The sequence below is a fragment of the Vespa mandarinia genome, chromosome 10, assembly GCF_050613455.1.
Source record: "Vespa mandarinia isolate Hongniang chromosome 10, ASM5061345v1, whole genome shotgun sequence".
In the NCBI taxonomy this organism is placed as follows: Eukaryota; Metazoa; Arthropoda; class Insecta; order Hymenoptera; family Vespidae; genus Vespa; species Vespa mandarinia.
This window is the reverse complement of record NC_140819.1, coordinates 4,065,458-4,085,311: the sequence shown is the minus strand read 5'-3', so window position 1 is coordinate 4,085,311 and position 19,854 is coordinate 4,065,458. Positions and strand designations below refer to the sequence as shown.

Here is a 19,854-nt window from a genome sequence, read left to right as displayed (position 1 = left end):
AGAATCCATCGGAGACGAGGACTTGGCAACAAAGCAATTCGTGACTTCTTCTCTTCTCTTTGCACACGATTCTCAACCTCTTCTTCACACACGCACCCATACCGGTATATAGGAATCAAGAACATTGTAGTCGCGATCGAAGGCATCCATCTGTAAGATTACCTTCGAATTAGCCTTAAAGGATCTATCATCTCAAAGAAGATGGAGTACATTGTTTTTTTTTCTTTAGATAAAGGGAGGGAAAGAGGGTTTATAAGATGGATTGTGAGATTGCTCTATATAACGATTATTTCGCTAGATCATCGGGAAGACCTGTCATGGTTAAGGATGCATTATGATATATATTGATGTTTGACAATATTAAATTACAACGATGATCATTCCTGAATCTTATAATTTTGAAAATTATACAAAAGAAATAAATAAATAAGTAAATAATATTTATTCTTCATTTGTATTAATCGAAAGACTCGGAACCTCTTTCTCTTCCTCCTTTTCTTCCTTTTCTTCTTCTTTTCTGCTTCTTTTTTTCTTCTCTTCTTTTTCTTCTTCTTTTCTGCTTCTTTTTTTCTTATCTTCTTCTTCTTCTTCTTCTTCTCGTCTTTTTCATCGAGGCGCGAAAAATGTTCGCGGTTTTGCACCGCGACCACGAACACCGACGGAGTGTAAAATCGGTGTATGTCTCTTACGTGGAGCATCTCGTCTAACAAGCCGGCCTTTATAACGGCTCGTGAAACGACCGTGGAAACGTTCGGTTAATCGTACCGGACAAGGAAAAAGACGAGAAGAAGAAGAGGAAGAAGAAGAGATCTCTCTCTGAAGAGTCAGGACAAAGTGCAACGTTGAAAATAATTTCTCTTGCAAAATTGTTACGTCCTCACGTACGAGTAATAATACATTTATTACCTTAATAGAGGATGGAAAGAAATATCACTGATTAAAATTATAGTTTAATTAATATATTTATTTGTTTTAAGATAATCGAAATTGTAATTGTTACGGAATTCATATATTCATGATCATGAGTATAAAGCTCGGAGATGTAATGCAAGAGATAGATTTGAGATTTCTTTGCCGAATGTAAAGACATGTATATATACTTATATATTTTATATATATTATATATTATCAATATACTTTTTTTTATATATAATATATATGAGAAAAAAGAGAGAGAGAGGAATATTGCAGAGATATAAAAAAAAAACAAAAAGAGTAGAAAACAAGAGCGGAAGAGTGAGAAAGATGAAAGGAAGGTTCAGACGAAAGAACGTTAAAAACTGGTTTCCTCTTGCCGATTTCTTTTCACCTTATTTGTTATTTCGAATTCTGAATTTTCATGTATTCCCGTACGATCTTTCGAAAACGAAAGGATCGGCATAGCCGAATAGTGCTCGTAAAATAAATCGAGAAAGTTCATCGAGTCTGTCACATTTCTCGAAGAGTATGCATAATATCTAGCTATGTTAAATCTAAATGATTTCGTCTCCTTGATGAAATCATTTAAAAGCCAACATAGCGATCTATACTTCAAGATAAATTCTTTTCGGACAAAGATATTTTTTAGATTATTCGCCTAACATTTCTTTTTATTTTTTTTTTTTTATAGAATATGATTCAAATGAAATATTTGATATGCCGATCAATAGATAAATAATAAAACTTTCTTTTAATAAATGTCAATCATTTTCGCCACACTTTGTATAACTATCATTATAACAGAAACATGAAGACAACGAAGTTCACAAGCTCTCTTATTGAATTTAATTTCGGCGCTAATTTGCCGCGCCGTCGTAGCATGTAGTATAATGTACATATACGAACGCTTGCGCGCGCACACATATATACGTTAGGAAGTTCGTACGTCGACCCTTAACTTCGTGTCTGCCGTACAGACGTCCTCGTAGCTCTGACTGAGAGATGCAAATTAGATTTCTTTAAACGAATGTCTACTACGTGTAAACGAAGAGACAAGGAATGAAGACTTCTTGTGTAGTTATTTACGAAAGAAATATTAGTGTGCGTGCTCCCTAATTCTGCGTGCGTTGCGTATGTGAAGTAAAAGAAGAAGACTACAAAAGAGACTGAGAGTGAAGAGAGAAAGAGAGAGAGAGAGAGTGAGAGAGAGAAAGAAAGAGAAAGAAAGAGAGAGAGAGAGTGAGAGAGAGAAAGAAAGAGAAAGAAAGAGAGAGAGAGAGAGAGAGAGAGAGGACTTCGTAAAGAGATAAGGATCTTTTACGGGTCCATGGCGAGAAGAGAAGAGAAGAAGAGAAGATGGAATCGGCACTGCCACCGCCGCCGCCGCCACCACCACCACCACCACCGCTGCCGCTACCGCAGCTGCTTTTTTCCATTGACTCGGTCAGTCAGTCAGTCGGCGACTGCGATGCGATTCGACACGTTCGATTTTGGAATGTCACAAAATGTCCACTCGTATCAGCTCGTATAAGTCGTATCATCGATAATACTGTAATATCGACTGGACAAGGAACGTGAAAGATCAGTTTTTTAATCAAAATTTTCATTAGAAGATACGAGATTGGTCTCGAAAGAAAACAAAAAAAGAAACGAAAGAAAGAAAGTAAAGAAAGTAAAAAAAGTAAAGAAAAGAAAGAAAGAGAGAAAGAAAGAAAGAAAGAAAGAAATTTATTCAGAAGATTAAAGGGTATTTCACGAAAGATCACTATCATCTAACAAGATTATCTTATTGAAGTGGCGGCCGGTCCCACGCCCGTGAAAAGCCCATTTCACGCGGCGAATCAAGGCGCGCGCGCGCGCGCTCTCTAAAGTGCGCGACGCGACGCGACGCGACGGTGGCAACGACGATCGTCATCATCATCATCATCATCATCATCATTATCATCATTATCATCATCATCATCATTATCATCATCGTTATCAATACAACGACGGCGACAAAGACAACGACAACTACGACTACGACAATTACAACGACAACGACGACGAGAAAGATAAGAAAGGAAGAAAAAAAGGAGTCGGTAGTGAGAGAAAGAAAGAAGAGAAAAGGAGAAAGCACGCTCGCGTGCGTACGTCATCGTACGTGCGTGCGTGCGCCCGCGGGCTGAGAGATTGGTAAAAGGTGGTGGGGAGAAGAAGGACTTAAAGCGGGGGTGGAGAGATTTTAGGAAAGGCGCGTAACACCTGACGGAAAAAGCGCTTAGAGCATTTCATAAATGATTATGCGGTGGGCGACAGCCGCCCTTACCTTGGCGGTGATCGCTTTATTTATTTTCGACATTACTACGGCCAGGCATCATCACCATCATCGTTCTGGTAATGGTCACAAACCATCCAGTGATATATCTCTTTGGATCGACCAACAGCAAATTAAAATGTTCAGCGGTGAGTGAATTATTTTCTCGATAAAATTAAATTACGATATTACGGGATCGTAATTTTTATTATTTCATATTACATTTTTCAATAAAAACAAACTTTCTATCCGAAGAATTAATAATAGCGCTGGGAAGTCCCTATCTATTGTTTTATATTTCATCGATCTTTTTTTTTTTCAAAATTTTGCTATCGTAAACTGAAATGAAAATTACTGTGGTAAAATAACTTTTTAATTATTGGTCGGTTTATTCACATGTATGTGAAGAGTATATAAGATGTATATAAGAGAGAGAGAGAGAGAGAGAGAAAAAGAGAGGAAAACTTTAACAAATATTTTAGGAATTAATCATTATTTTTGTTTATAGAAAAGCTTTATATTATTTTAATTGCTCGTTGCTAATATTATTAATATATTATATTAAATACAATATTACAATCACTCATACTATTACGCGAAATATTCTATATCATTAGATCAGTGATTTCAATGCCTATAGAACATCATAGTATCGATCCTTTTTCGAATCTAAAGTTTTTTTTTCTATCACATTATCATAAAATATATATCGTTTTATAAATTGTTACGATAAATCGACATTATTTTTATTAGGTGTTGAAATGGAAATCTATGTCATTTCGGAGGGCATTGTTTTATCATATCTTTTGGATCCAGAATTTGAAAATAAGCTACCGATTATTCCTAGCGAAGTATCGTACGTAAATTTTACATGGAAATCTGGTGTAAAAAAATATTATTATAACTTCTATCGACTGAAATCTTTCGATGAATCAATTCTCAAAACTCCGTCGATCACAATTAAAACCCAAGGAAGAGTACCGAAAAGAGCAAAGGGTAAAGATCAGAATTCATGTTCATTCTACAATGTTCTTTATAAAATTATTTCTCTATTTTTTTTTTTTTTTTTTTTTTTTTTTTTTTTTTTTTAATAATTATTTTTTTCTCTGTGTATTACAGAATTTAGTGTTTTATTACCTTGTACTGGAAATAATTCAGGGATAGCACAATTTGGAATTGGTTTAATGATCGAAACACGGAAAGGTAAACCTTTGAACGGAACACCGCTTCATCTTAGCTTAAGAAAAGAATGCAACTTGCGCGGTAAGTATATTCAATATATTTGCGACGTTACTCCTTAATTTACATATCTACTTTTATTTATTATATATCAAAATAAATAAAGTTTTTCATCAATTGAGGAAGTGTAAATTCATTGTTCTTTTTATTTTCGTTTTTTACTGATTTACTGATAACTTTAATTGAAACTTTTAAGAAAAAAAAAAAAAAAAAAAAAGTATTTACAATTCTCTTCTTTCTTTTTAAATTTTAGAGCCAAATCCAGGGCCTTGCCCTGATGGTTATTTGGGTCCACCGCATTGTAAAAAAGCACTCTGTTATCCAAATTGTATGAATGGTGGCAACTGTACGGCACCCGGCGTATGTTCGTGTCCTGCTGGATTTCAAGGACCTTACTGCGAAGGGGGTATGCAAATTTATATAAACTTTTATAATAATAGCTATTAACAAAAAATGTTTATTTAATAAAAGTCATGTGGCATTAAAGGAGTAACAAATGCTTCTATATATGTATAGACTACCATTGAAATTAACATAATTTATACTACTTTAGAAATAGAAATGGCGGCTTTACAACCGAATTTTATTATATCTGTGATTATTCCATAAAAAGGAGTTTGTTCAGCTCCATGTTCTAATCCCGTATCGTGATGCTCTTGTTCCTCATCGCGAAAAGTTTTAATCGTATCTAATAATTCTTTGTCTATGACTTCACCCGTTTCCATTAAATTACGTAATTGATCATTATAATGCTCTACAATAACAGTTTCGACAGCTACGGTACACGCCATAGCTGCTTTCTCTCCCATTAATGCTGTTCCAGCACCAAGAACAAATCCAGCTATATTCCAAACAGGTACAAATACAGTGGGTCGTGCACGATACTTTCGAATTAATTCTTCAAATTTAGCACGATGTTTTTTCTCTTGATCCCACATATGCTGAATCATCGGACCTTTTGGAGTATTGCCTGTTTTACATAACGATTAAAGCAACATACGTTGAGATAGATAAACAAGAAAAATCTGTATACAGGACAATGCAATATAATTTTTCAAAAAGTTCCTATACCCAAAATAGCCATTTGCCCTGCATATATTCTATCAGCCGCCAATTCTCCGGCATGATTCACTCTTATAATAGAATCTAAGAGTTTTCCTGCTTTAGTGGTTGAAGTTGCAGCAGACGTACTATATAATCGTAATCCATATTGGCGTAGGTGCAACATTTTCTTTATCAATGTTGATAATATTCTGGAAATAATTAACAACAAATAATATTTGTTACATAATTATAATATAAAAAGATGTACACATAATATATAAGGATATATGAAAACATATTATCTCAAAGAAATAAATATCTATCATTTATATCTTTCAGGTATTTGTTCAGAAAAATGTTTAAATGGTGGAAAATGTGTACAAAAAGATACTTGTGAATGTCCCAAAGGTTACTTTGGTTTACATTGCGAGTTTTGTAAGTAATTGTTTTCAATGTTATTAGTATAATATAACTTACAACTCTGAAAATCTAATAATTATTTGTGTTTAGCAAAATGTGTTATTCCTTGTCTGAATGGAGGTAAATGTAAAGGAAATAACGTATGTCGATGTCCTGCTGGCTTTAAAGGCGATCATTGTGAGATAGGTAGACGTTCGCCGCAACGATCAGCTTGCACAAGAGCTTGCAGAAATGGAACTTGTCAACCTGATAATACGTGCCTTTGTGATCCCGGATGGTTTGGAAAATTGTGTAACAAAAATAAGCCTTGGGCTTAAAAATGAAACATACTTTCCAACAGTGGTATTATCTTTATAACTAGTTGGATTAACAAAACTACTGATATTTATTCCATAATATTGAGAAAGAAAAATATAGATTTCATATCCTTTAGAAAAATATGAAATATCTAAAAAAAAAAAGATAAAATCTGCATAAAATTAATAATCCAATTGGTTAATGCCACAAAAAAAATATATCAATGTGTTTAGTTTGTAATTCATCCCACCCGAGATGTGATATATAAAATTGCTTTACAGCAATTTAAGCTATTAATTATTATTTTAATAATATACTTTTATATTGTTACATTTGTAGTTGTGACTGTGTAAAAAGGAATACAACTCGTTTTTTCCACCTTTTAATGCGCGCATTACATATTTCTTTCAAAAAATATCACCAAAAAATTACTCAATCACGAAACAAAATCAAACAATATGCACCATTAAGAAAAAGAGACATTGCTAGGTTATAAATATTTAACAGATATCACACAATAATACAAAATATTTAAATAAAAACAAGCTTAAACAATGATGCATCTTTGATGCACACACTTTGAATGACATCTCGATTAGAAGAACAATGCAATGTCAATAGAACCAACAAATACGTATTTACGAACACCGTTATATGTGAAGAAATAAAAAAAGCGACAACAGTAATAATAAACGTAGATAAAATAATACCGTAAAATGCGTAAATTTTAAACGCGCATAAACATATTTGTAGGTTACAGATCACACAATCAACAGAAGGAAAAAGAGTGAGACACTATCGTTTCAGGGAAAAATGAAGAAATTGAGTCACGTGTTTCAGGCGCCAATGAGAAGTTAGGTACGACGGCCGCCATGACGCGTATCGCATTGCTTCGAACCAATCGCATTATTCTAGACTCTTATACATGTATATGGTGTTCGCGTTTCGAGGATCAGCAGTGGCATTTCATGGAATCTAAGGAGAAAACGGTAAGTGTCGACGAAAAAGTCGGGATCAAACGTAACGTAAGTTGTCATTGCGCGGCGCGAGGATGGCGATGCAACGCGCATTCGCGAAATAAAGGTAAATTTTGCATCGTCTGCTTGGAGTGCACCGCGCAGGCTCGCTCAAGATGGCCGCCCTCCTCGATGCTGGCGCGTTCTTTCCTTCTCCCTCATGTGTACGTTCATATTATTACGCTCGTGTGTCCTGACGAGTGGGCAAAGAAAGCGGGTGGGCAGGCAGACAGGCAGGCTGAGAGGCAGGAAACAAGACAGAAAGAAAGAAGGAAAGGAAGGATATAGGAAAGAAAGGAAGCGCGTAGTGGCGCGTGTAAAGCGACAGTGGAGGTGGCGACGACGACGGCAGCTACGGAGGCGGCAGCAGCGGAGACAGACTCGCAACCGATCGATACGTCCGTCGACGACGCTGCCGCCGCCGCTGCCACCGCCACCGCCACCGCCGCCGTCGAAACTAGCCATGGTGTCCATGGCGGTCGTCGTGCGCGTTGTTGTGGCGCGGAGCGACGAAGAAGGCGCGAGTAATAGCGAGGACGAAAGGTGGTGGTGAGGAGAGGAGGGTCTTTGAGATTTTCGCGCGCGCGGCCGAGTTAGGCTTCTCCCGGATCCGGCGCGTCCGGCGGCCCTTTCTCAGAGAGAAAAGAAACTCGTCGTCGTAGTTCGCCTTTGAAGTCTGTCACGGAACGCGCAGTGCACGAGTCGCGTAACGACCGACGAAAAGGACAACGTTGACGGAGACAGACGGAGACGACGACGACGACGACGTAGACGACGACGATGACCGTCTCGAATCGCTCGCGTGGGGCGTGGTGGTGGTGGTGGTGGTGGTGTTGAGAGAGAGAGCGTGTGCGGTTATAGCCCGCGACGGCGGTCTCCCCGCAGACGCGAAGCGCCCTGAGCCCTCTCCCTGTGTAACACCGGGTGACCACTCACGGGACACACAAGGTGCGTACGCAACTCGCGATTTTCACTGGGCCTGCTCCATGACTCTCCTCGCGATACCCTTCTCTTCGGTCATGAGCTTCACGGCCCCCCCGACGGTGCTCTCTCTTTTGCGTGTGCCCTGCGCATTTTCATTTGCCCCCCCAAAATAAACGCGCCGTCTTAGCGGTGTCGGCTTTTGGCGCATCCTCTCTGCTCTCTCTCTCTCTCTCTCTTTTCTCTCTCTCTCTCTCTCTCTTTTCTCTCTCTCTCTCTCTCTCTCTTTCTTTCTCTCTCTCTTTTCCTCTTTTTCTACTATTTTATTTTTCTCTCCACCCTCTTTCCATACTCCACACTCTTGCTGCTACTACTACTACTGCGACTATTCCTGCTTTTGTTGTGTTGTTGCTTTGACGTTACCACTGTCATCATTGCTGCTAAGCTTACTGTTACACGCGTCTTGTTATTTCGTACTCTTAATGTGATACAATCTGCCTTCTCTCTCTCTCTCTCTCTCTCTCTCTCTCTCTCTCTCTCTCTCTCTCTCTCGTTTTTTCTCTCTTTCTATTACGTCTTCTCATTGACACGCTCTTCTGTCAACTTAACGCGCTGCACTTCACTCTCGATTATGACGAATCTCGGAAAAGGATGCGGAAGGAATCGTTATATATATATTTTAGTCTTATATCTATCGATAATAACGAAGACGTATAATATATTTTTCTTTATTTCTGTAAAATATTTTACCTTTCTCATATCATATGTTCATATTAAAATGCGCGCGAGATATCCAAGCGAAATATTTCCCGCTATTCGTCAATTATTTTCAATTCTTTTTGTCCATCGTAGTTCTTTTCGCAGTTCTATGAGAAAAATAAAAGGAGGTAGAGAAAATCATCATCGAAGAAACTTCTGTTTTATCATGTAAATCATAAAATTCAACCTTTCTCTTTTTTAAATCGATGTGTGCCCACTCTCGTTATATGTTCCTCTATACTTTCAAACGAATGACGTTTACTTTATCGATTTTTCGTGTTCCAACGCAAATAGACGTACAAGTTTAGTATTTCAAACTTCATAATTCTTGTCATGTATGTTGGTGTGTGTCCCTTTCCTTCTTTATGTTTTCTTTTTAATATATTATAATTTTTCTTTTTTTTTTTCTTTTCTTTCTTTTTTTTTTTTTTTTTTTTTTTAATTATAATATATTGTCAAGATAAAATATTTCAAAGATTTATAAATTGTAATATCATTGATAAAGTTATAATAATAGGTCATTTACATATCTATTTTATATTATTTTATTTGTTAATAAAACAATTTTGACAAAATTCTAAAAATGTTATAACACAATTTATTAAACAATTCTGCATACTAATATTGTTTGTTTTGTTGATGTTTAATATTTGGATTGCAACGGATTAATTTCAAATTGATTTTATATTTTTATCACTGAGATAACTGGTACTTGCACATATTTCATGATTGTTATTGTATAGTCTCTGTTATCTCTCTGTACGTGTATGTTTTAATTTCTTCACATATGATATGTTATAATATTAGTATGTTAATATGTGATGAAGTATTATTGTATGTGTTGTATTGCAAATAAATAGTAATAAATTATACTATGAAGCTGTTAATTCTTTACATAGATCATAATACACATAAGTTTCCTTGTTGACAAAAAGTACACGTTTAATAAAATTATGTTAATTATATATATCTTTTTTGAGGAGAAAGGATAATAAGCATTATTTTTATTAACAAGTATTATTTTTATTAACAAGAATTATTTATTAAAGATAAATTTACTCTAGGATTTTATTTTATATTAATCATTATAAAAAGGATATTATTATTTTATAACTATAAATCAAAATTATCTTTTATTTGTTGAGATATATAAATCATGGTAATTCCAACTGTTAATATATATCAATTTATTTTCTTTTCTACGCATTTTATCTTAGATATTAACTCAACATTTCTTTACTCTACTAGGATAAGGTGATGTAAAAGAATATCTCAGGATCTACAATTACATTTGTTGGGCCATTGCAATATATAAAAAAGTCAAAACGGGTGACGAAGACAAAAAGATGGTGTCTCTGCCTAATGCAGAGTCCGGCACAATGGACAGAATTTCTGATGATGATGATGATGAACCCAGTAGTGGGTCTGAAACATATGAGGATGGAGATCTTTTGACAGCAGCCATGGATGATGATGTGACAGCCCAGCTAGCTGCAGCAGGTTGGCAAATCAAACACGCTAATGGTGATTTCCATTTTTTTGCTTTATCACCTCTTGAGTTATTTACGGCTTAATCACTTCCATTTGCAAGTTAAACGCAACAAACAACGTTCATCATTGACTGTGGAACCTTGTGTACATTTAATCTCGGATACTTTTCAACACCAATAGCGATGAACGCGTAAGATACAAGAGATCATTCTCTTTAAAGAGTCTCCACAAGTTTCTAAGAATAAGATGTGATATTACAAAAGTATTGTTTAGACTATTATTTTTATATATCATTACAATATATAAAAAATATTGTATCTTGAATTATTCAAAAAGGTTGTAGTGATTTTCAATAGCTACTAATATTGATATTTCCATTTATGAAGTATATAACAAAATATATGTATATGTAAAATATATTTATATTTAAAAAATATATTGTACACATGCATTACAAACATAAAATAGATATTACGTTTTAGTTTTTTAAGTTAAAATTTATTTCCGAAATGAAATCTATATATATTTTACATGGTCCAGAATATATTATTGAAGAAAATTAAAAGCATATATAAAAATATTCCTTTTTAATTTCAATTAAAAGTCACTACAGATTTTCCGAATAATGCAATATATCAATTTTCTGCTATATAAAAGATAAATATATCCTTTTTCTATAACAATCTGTTTCACTAAATTATTTTTTAAATTTAACATAAATAATTAACAGCATATAAAGATCTGTGTAACATTTTTCATACTTTCAATTTAATTATGTTTTTCTATGACATTCACTTTATTAACATAAATAGAAGTCATAAATGTAAAATTTACTATCTTATAAGACTCTTTATGGAGTGTTATTGATCATTAAAAAAAAGAAAAAGAAAAAAAAAGAAAAAGAAAAAAAAAAGAAAAAAGAAAAATTGAAACGGTATATGTGCAAGTGGAGCCTGCCTGCCAATGATACAAGTTTTGGTAATTACTAAGTTTACTGAATGAAATTTCATATATTACAAAAATAATGAAAATTCGTAATTCTGTATGTTAATTCATAACAATATTCCTTTTGATAAAAGAAACCTACATTCAGTCATTGACAGAGCAGTATGATATAGTCTACCATCATATTTTATTACCTCGGTTAATTTTATGTTTTTATTTCTCTTGCGTGCATCTTTTTAATTTATGCCTTATATTCTCAGAATGTGCTTTATTTTTAACATATGCAAGACATATTTTTTTTAATTTATTTATAAACAGTATGTATTGATGTTTTTATATTTTGATATTTTTATGTTAAACTTAGAATATGATCATTACTGTTTATATTGTTGCTAAAGTTTACTACTATATTTTACGTATAATACAATATATATATAAAAAAACAATTTTTTGTGCACAAATTTTGATAGAAAAAGATCAACAAAACTTGTTAGTACATGTGCAATCTTATTTGTTTCTTAAACAAAATCTAAGAGTATTATTTTTAGGCACAACTGCTAGGTAATAGTAATTTTTTTTTTTTTTTTTTTTTTTTTTTTCCAATTATATTAAAAATGAAAGTATAAATTATGTGTAAATACATGATACATCTCTTAGATTTTGAGCACGTCTTATATTACTATTGCTTATGCATCTCTTTAGTTTGAATGCACTACATGTATATGTGTTGATATGTCAATATAATATATTAAACATACTCAGAAGTAAATGTTAAACATAATAACTTTAAAATATTTTCAAAATTAACATTTTATATTGACATATAAGATGTATGAAATTATAGAATATAAAAATTTGTATCAAGATTATATGTTTCTATAGGTCCTGTTGGTGTAGCTGCAGCAGCTGCTATTGTTTCTGCAAAGAAGAGAAAACGACCTCATAGTTTTGAAACTAACCCCAGTATAAGAAAAAGACAACAAAACAGGCTTCTACGAAAACTTAGAGTAAGAAATTATAAATATACAAAAACTTCTTGTTTCTTAACAGAAAGAGTGATTTTTTAATATATCCTTCTTACTCTTTTGATATTTTTTACATTGATTTTTTAATGTTCTTACAGCAAACAATAGATGAATTTGCCACACGAGTAGGACAACAAGCTGTAGTATTAGTAGCTACTCCAGGCAAGCCAAATAGTAGCTACAAAGTTTTTGGGGCTAAACCATTAGAAGATGTAGTAAAAAATTTAAGAAATGTTATAATGGATGAACTTGAAAGTGCATTAGCACAGCAAGCCCCACCTCCTGTTCAGGATGACCCATCCTTATATGAATTACCACCACTTATAATAGATGGAATACCTACACCTGTAGAAAAAATGACTCAAGCTCAACTCAGGGCATTTATACCTTTAATGTTAAAGTATTCTACAGGTAGAGGTAAACCTGGTTGGGGAAGGGATAGTACACGACCTCCTTGGTGGCCAAAAGAGTTACCTTGGGCAAATGTTCGTATGGATGCACGTTCCGAGGATGAAAAACAAAAGGTTCGTATTTAGTAATCAATTTAATTATTTATCAATTAAAACGATCATAACAACTTATTCTATATTATTGTAGATTTCTTGGACACATGCTTTAAGACAAATAGTAATAAATTGCTATAAATTTCATGGAAGAGAAGATCTTCTACCAGCATTCAGTGAAGAAGACGATAAATCTACTGTATTATTACAACAGTCAACTCCTCATTCCTCGTCTCATCCTTCACATTCGTCTAGCCAGGGTCAAAGTGGACAGTCACAACAACAACAACAGACGGTGGGAGTTGTTCGTCTCAGCAGCACGGATTCATCTAAGGGAAACTCTTCGCCAGCACAAATCATTGCAACATCTCCCACAGCTCTTGCCACTGCCACTCAGGTGGGAGTGGATAGAGTGTATTAAAGAAAAAGGAATAATTTGAAACAACATGATAAAAATGCATTTCATTAGATTTCAAGCAGTAATGCATAACTGATATTAATGCATAATATACATACATACATATATTGATATATTATACAATACGTAAATAATGCAACAAAATATCTTCTAAGAAAATTTCAAACTGAACTGTTAAGTTCTTATATTTTGATTAATCATATTGTCATGTTGTTTCTTTAAATTTCTGATTCTATTTAGGAGAACAAAGAAATGAAGATCGAAGACGTATTTCTTTACGCGGATATGCCATGTTTCAGTTCCATGTGTTTGGTTTCCCTTATTTGAGTTGAATCTGGCTTTATTTCTAATATTATAGAATTATATATATAGTATTTAATATTTTTGACAATAATATGTTCATTTGTTTTAATCTCATTAGCTTAATCAAAATCATGTTCGTTAAAATTCAATAAAATTTCGTATTTTAATTAACTATTAACTAAGTCAAGATAAACGAGAAATTAAAAATGATTGATGTTATAATAAAAATTTGTATATTACAGATGACGGCACAGTATCCAACTGCAGTGTTACAGACAATAACGAATCCTGATGGTACAGTGTCTATAATTCAAGTAGATCCGAGTAATCCTATCATTACATTACCGGATGGTACAACAGCTCAAGTTCAAGGTGTAGCTACTGTGAGTTAAATAAATTTATTATCACATTATTTAATATCCTAGAGAATTTTATTTTTGTTATTTTTATTAGTAAATAAAATAAAGTTCCAAAATATATTTTTTGACAAAATATATTAAAAACAGCAATAAATATATTTCATAAGAATTTAGTTTGTTATCATTAGATAAGATACTTTGCGTGTGCGTGTGTGTATATATATATATATGTATGTATATATATATGTATACAGATCCACACAAGCCAAGGAGAAGTTCAAGCACTCGCAGAAGTAGCAGGTGGTGCGGAGGGTACTAGTGTTGCTGTTGATCTAAACAGTGTAACTGAGGCAACATTAGGTCAAGATGGACAAATCATCCTTACAGGCGAAGATGGTCACGGTAAAACTGTTTTCTATAGGCTCTGCACGGTCGCCGGCCAGGAACTACTTGAGCAGTGATTTGTTTTTACTAGCCCAGAAACCTTTATTGTTTTGCATGCTGTCTGTTGAGCTCCATTCAAAAACAATGTTTACAAATCTTTACTATTGTGTATAATGAAGTAGAATTTTTTTGATTAATTATTGTTTTTATTATTGTACATATGTCTTTATTTGGAGCTATGCACAGCGTTATTTTAATTTCGTCTTTAAGAATCCATGATATTTTTAAAATATTATCAGAAGAGCATTTGTGTTACATAAAGAAAAAGCAATAATAAGAAATTTACATTCATTAGTCTTGTATAATAAGTAATGAAAAAATGAAACTTTATTTAAAAAGTGTATCATACGTGTGTTTATATAAGTAAGCTTTCTCCAATTCTCGTTTCAGAGGAACTATGAACTATTCAATATTTGTATTGAAAGATATTATAAAGTTAGCATTTATTTATATGTATATCATGTATATAGAATCTTTAGAATGAAAAATAAATATACACGATAAATCTATTAGAAATATTCAAATTATTACTGATAACTGACTGAAAAAAAAAACTTTGAAGAAATTGAGTCTATGTGTATAGATGTCAGAATATTAATAAAAATAAATTATTACATGGATTCTTAAAATTAGTGCAGTAAAAATAAATAAAGAAAAATTATGATCATAATCATGACAAAACCCACCCTTTGTTTTATGATCATTGCACATCATTATTACAGAAGATTATTTTCATTAATTTAAAGAAAGGAGATACAATAAAATTGATGTACATAGAGCATTTTTTGTTGATGTTTTATTATTTTATATTTGTTGTATTTAACAGTTTGTGTTTAAGCTACTTGAAACAAAAGTATTATAATTCTACTTCGCATACATTTGTGATAATTCTTTATTATTAATGGTATTATACTCAAAATTATAATATTATCATTAAGATCACTAAATTCTGTTACAAAAAGCTTAAACATTTACTGCCATTATTACTGCCTTATCTTTTTCGTATAGATATGCATTATGTGTATTATGTCCTGATACTATAGACGTTAAAAGGGTGTGCCAAAAAACATAGTAAGTATACATACTTTTCTTTCGCACACCCTATTAATTTTGTTCACTGTTATTTATATAATATATTCACTGTTATAACTGTATTGTAAACTGGTATGTCTTCTTAAAATCGTTTAAGAAAGAGTGAGTGTTTACCATTATTGTGATTACTATATATAAAAACATTATTAAATTTGTGTATATCTATACATACATACACAGACATAAAGGAAAAGACAATAATCCAGTTTATTCTACAGAAAATGCCTGAGTACAGGCAGAACATAGGACGGTCTTGTCTATGTTACAGGATATCCAGTATCTGTGTCAGGAGTAATCACTGTACCAGTGTCTGCAAGTATGTATCAAACTATGGTGGCCAATATTCAAAGTGATGGTACTATGCAAGTCGTAACACCGATGGTTCAAGTACCTAAAGTTGAACCTGGAAATGGGGAAACCAGTATTGAAGCTGTCACAATTCAAGGTCATCCTATGACAATGATAAATGCAGCAGGAGAACATCAAGTTCTTCAAGTGATATCGTTAAAAGACGCTAATGTTCTTACCAAAGCTATGCAAGCAGACGTAGTGAAAGATGAAGATAGTCAACCACAACAAACCGTGTCTAGTCCAGAATAAGCAACATTGTGCATAATTAATAGACAAGCTCTATTAAATCCATTAAAATAAATTGGCGTGTAATGAGAGTGTAAGAAAAAAAAGTGAAAGAATTGTAAGGATTTGTATTTGAAATATTAAGGCAGACAATTGTGTCTTGAATTCTTGTGCAGTGCAGATTCGCTAACTGCTCTTCTAAATAATGAGTGTGTTTGAGTGTGTAAATGACAGGTGCGTTAATCAATGAATTAAGAGTTTGTATTCAAAATTTATTATAGACCTATACAATATTTACCTGTAATTCTATTTCTCCAAAGTAGTACGACTTTTTGAAAGTACTACTATTTAAAGAATAACTGTATCTTCAAAAATTTTATTAATTGCTCCTTAGGAGAGATCTTTGTTATATGGAAAATGCAATACACATTTTCCAATAATAAGTACGATAACAATATATTTTCATCTAGTCCTAGAATTGGTTAGAACTGGCTAAACTCTTATGGATATTCCAAAGAGTTATATGTTTTATGTTAAATTAATTTAATAAGTAGACAACTATTTATGAAAAGCACATATATGAGTTTTTAACATTAAGATAATATTTTGATGTTAAACTCATCATCAGTGTTATAATCTATTTAAAAAAAAAATGGAGCTTTTAATATATTGATAAAATTACATTTTTTTATTTATTTTTGGGCATATTGGAAAATAATATTTCATAAATGATAATTTCAAAATCATGTGAAAACATAGTATATTGCAAATTAAAAAAAAAATTAACAATCTGATTTAGTGTAAAAATATATATTCTGAATCAGATTCAAAATATTTGGCTATGGCCAAAAGACATGTAACATATTTTTATGACGAAAGAATGAACCAAATTTGTGCTTGGTTGTAGAGATATATATGTATAGATATACACACATACATACACACAGGATCACATTATAGCAGTAAAAAAAATTAAGCATTTCTGACGGGTACAAATAGGATAAGATATTTTTTTTCTCAAGAAGTTAAATATTTGCATTTAACATCCAATATACTTGATTTAGGTGTGATTGTATACTTTAATATTTAATACTGAATTTAACTTTTGGTCTTTTTTAATTTTTTAAGGTTTTATTATTTTTACATAATAAAAAAACATAACATGAAATTGTTACGAAAGTATAATGTTATATTTATGTTTTTAGATTAAGAACTGATATATAACAAATGCAAACTTTATCTGGCGATTGTGCTAATATTTTTTTCAGTATATTTAAGAAATCAGTACTAGATACACGATTTTAAACGGAGTACCTTACATAAAAATTAGAAAATACATTGCTCTTACTGCATTTTGAAGTAATCAAAACATGTCACTTCTATTTTATATTACAGAAACCATTCTTCGATAGCAGTGAAGAGCCAATTCACTTTTATATCTGATACTAGATAAACTGTATTTACTTTGTGCAATTTTGTTTCAATGTTGCGGTATAAGAAAAAAAAAGAAAATCTGATAAACTGAAATACTTTTATTTGTGCAATCACCCTAACGAATAAAAAACAATTTATACATAATTTATTTACATTTATTAATATACTTTAATCATATCAATAAATACGAAATGCCAAGGCTTTTGTTCTAGATACTAAATTTTTATCTCTTATTTAGTAATGTTAAGTTAGATTTTCTTTCTACACTTGTTCAATATTTATTATTGATAATACATTTTTACCATACACGAAGTTCCTGTAGATTTGTAGTAGTTTTTCATCCTTGTAACATACATGTTGGAAAATAAGTCGTAACATTGAAACAACAAGCTGCCTTTGGAACTAGGCATAACAATACCAAAAGTTTTTATAATATTATAGACAAAAATATTTAAATTTAATAACAACTATTACTAGTGCAGATTATATTGATTAGATATTAATTGTTGCATTGTTTTGTAAAATCATGGCCATTGAAAACGTGATGTAATATATAAACATGTATAGGTAAGATCATGTTGTATTCTACATTTTTGTTCATGAAAGAACATACCCAACATAAATTAAGTTCTATATCATCTAAGAAGAACGTATATTACACATTAGATGATTATAGACGTATATGTATATGACTTTACTGCTGTGTATCCTATAATGTAATTTGTAAATATGTCGTGATTGTGTCATTTTTCTTTGTTTAAGTTCAGTGTAAAAAAAGTAAATTGAGTCCATTACCATTTTAAACATGACATAAAGAACCAATGGAAAAACAGTTCAAATATAGCACACATATCATTTCATTATGTTTCCCACATTACTTAAATTTGCACTGACCCTTGTTTACAATTCTTACATATTATTTTATTAATAGAACTATAAAGCACAGATTGATTGATTAATAATTAGAAAAATGCATAATGATCAAAAATTTTTTATTGAATTAAGAAACACTTTTATAAATAGATCTATTGAAAGTACATTTTATTCAATACAGTTCAACTTTTTGTGAACAACAAGCTTGATAAAGATGCACTTTCATGTATAAATACTAAAATGGAAATTAATACATTTTTATTTACATTTCATATGGGGCTACAAGGGCTAATTCTGGTTTGTCATATCCTAATTCTTCTGGAGTATTGATACCCAATTCATCTAAGGTAGGCCTTATCTCTTGAAGAATATATGGATAAATAGTGTTGACATACGGACCGCATTTGTCTTTAATAGATTCCAAGAATCTAATAGCCAGTGCATAATCATTTACTCGTCTACAAGCTCTTAGTGCTGCACAGATAATTCTGGGTTCAGGAACCAGATCCATACCTAGTAAAGTAAATATACAAACAAGAAATCTTAATAGTAAGCAGCAAATGATAACCAATAAATCATTTATTTTTTAAAAATAACAAAACTCTTAGATACATCTTAACACAGTTAAATTCTCAATATTCTTAACGACTGTCATTCTTATGAAATAAAAATTATGTTTTAATTATGTTATGGTAGAAAAATTGTAAATATAACGCATGCTTGTTATATCAATGAGTATTAATGTTATTCTATGACTTGTAATCAAGAAATTACAGGCATAATAAGATATATATATATATATATATATATATAACGAAATATAGAATGTATTACATATTAATAAACTATAGAGCTTAACTATATAATACAAATTATACGTTAAATGCGAAATACTTAGATTTTCTGAAAATTTTAATTAATAATATTTGTAATAACAATGTGAAGATAAAATGTAAATGTTAAATCTTTACCAGCTAAATCGTTCATTGCCTTTCGAGCCTCCCAGCCATCGATATCCGGACGATTGAAAAAACTTTCATATCGTGCATCGAATTCTTCATCAGATTCAGTAGAACCGTGCGAATTTCTATAAGACTGAGTACCAACAATCATAGTACGAGGTATCGTAATATTTCTTAGAGAGGATCCAATGCGTCCTACCACGAGACGTAACATTTTTTTACGAAATTATTTAAACTTAACTAGATAGTTTTTGACAAAAACTATCCACCCTTGGTCAGGACTGTCTGTTGCGTAAAAGATATCGGTCACAAGCAGATTTGTCTACGCTTGCGTAGTAATGAAGTGACCTTTAACATACTTTAATTCATATATTTTTTCCACACGATTTTAATTTCATTCTTCAGTTGTTTTACTTAAAAAATATAACATTTATATCCAATACTTATAATATTACATATTCCGATATTAATTATTTTTCATTCATAGAAAACTTTTAAAAAGAATTATCACGTATCGTC

At 31.9% G+C, this 19,854-nt stretch overlaps 4 protein-coding genes across 10 annotated transcripts; 2 read left to right on the top strand and 2 right to left on the bottom strand.

Moving 5' to 3' along the window:
• Positions 1–1,879: 1,879 nt before the first annotated feature.
• Positions 1,880–6,417, top strand: shf (WNT inhibitory factor 1). Its single transcript, XM_035876811.2, has 6 exons — positions 1,880–3,363; positions 3,968–4,210; positions 4,334–4,477; positions 4,707–4,859; positions 5,837–5,932; positions 6,008–6,417. The coding sequence occupies exons 1-6, from the start codon at positions 3,195–3,197 to the stop codon at positions 6,232–6,234; spliced, it is 1,032 nt and encodes a 343-aa protein (XP_035732704.1). The 5' UTR covers positions 1,880–3,194; the 3' UTR covers positions 6,235–6,417.
• Positions 4,890–7,067, bottom strand: Coq7 (ubiquinone biosynthesis protein COQ7, mitochondrial). Its single transcript, XM_035876812.2, has 3 exons — positions 6,925–7,067; positions 5,525–5,706; positions 4,890–5,423 (listed from the first exon to the last, which is right to left on the bottom strand). Exons 2-3 carry the CDS (start codon positions 5,679–5,681, stop codon positions 4,993–4,995), a joined length of 588 nt encoding a protein of 195 aa, XP_035732705.1. The 5' UTR covers positions 5,682–5,706; positions 6,925–7,067; the 3' UTR covers positions 4,890–4,992.
• ewg (DNA-binding protein Ewg) lies at positions 7,050–18,328 on the top strand. Of its 7 annotated transcripts, XM_035876810.2 has the most exons (9): positions 7,052–7,203; positions 10,159–10,434; positions 12,229–12,353; positions 12,470–12,895; positions 12,969–13,271; positions 13,838–13,978; positions 14,209–14,356; positions 15,442–15,469; positions 15,759–15,774. In XM_035876810.2, coding segments are annotated over exons 2-9 (1,350 nt in total). In that variant the 5' UTR covers positions 7,052–7,203; positions 10,159–10,256; the 3' UTR covers positions 15,760–15,774. The 7 variants fall into 7 exon arrangements, with proteins under 7 accessions (XP_035732699.1, XP_035732701.1, XP_035732703.1 ...); XM_035876806.2 differs by lacking the exon at positions 15,442–15,469 and having other exon boundaries at positions 7,050–7,203; positions 15,759–18,328; XM_035876808.2 differs by lacking the exon at positions 15,442–15,469 and having other exon boundaries at positions 7,051–7,203; positions 10,159–10,410; positions 15,759–18,328.
• A 147-nt stretch (positions 18,329–18,475) lies between these two features.
• On the bottom strand, positions 18,476–19,771 carry COX5A (Cytochrome c oxidase subunit 5A). The gene is made up of 2 exons (XM_035876814.2): positions 19,345–19,771; positions 18,476–18,886 (listed from the first exon to the last, which is right to left on the bottom strand). The coding sequence occupies exons 1-2, from the start codon at positions 19,547–19,549 to the stop codon at positions 18,636–18,638; spliced, it is 456 nt and encodes a 151-aa protein (XP_035732707.2). The 5' UTR covers positions 19,550–19,771; the 3' UTR covers positions 18,476–18,635.
• Positions 19,772–19,854: the final 83 nt, after the last annotated feature.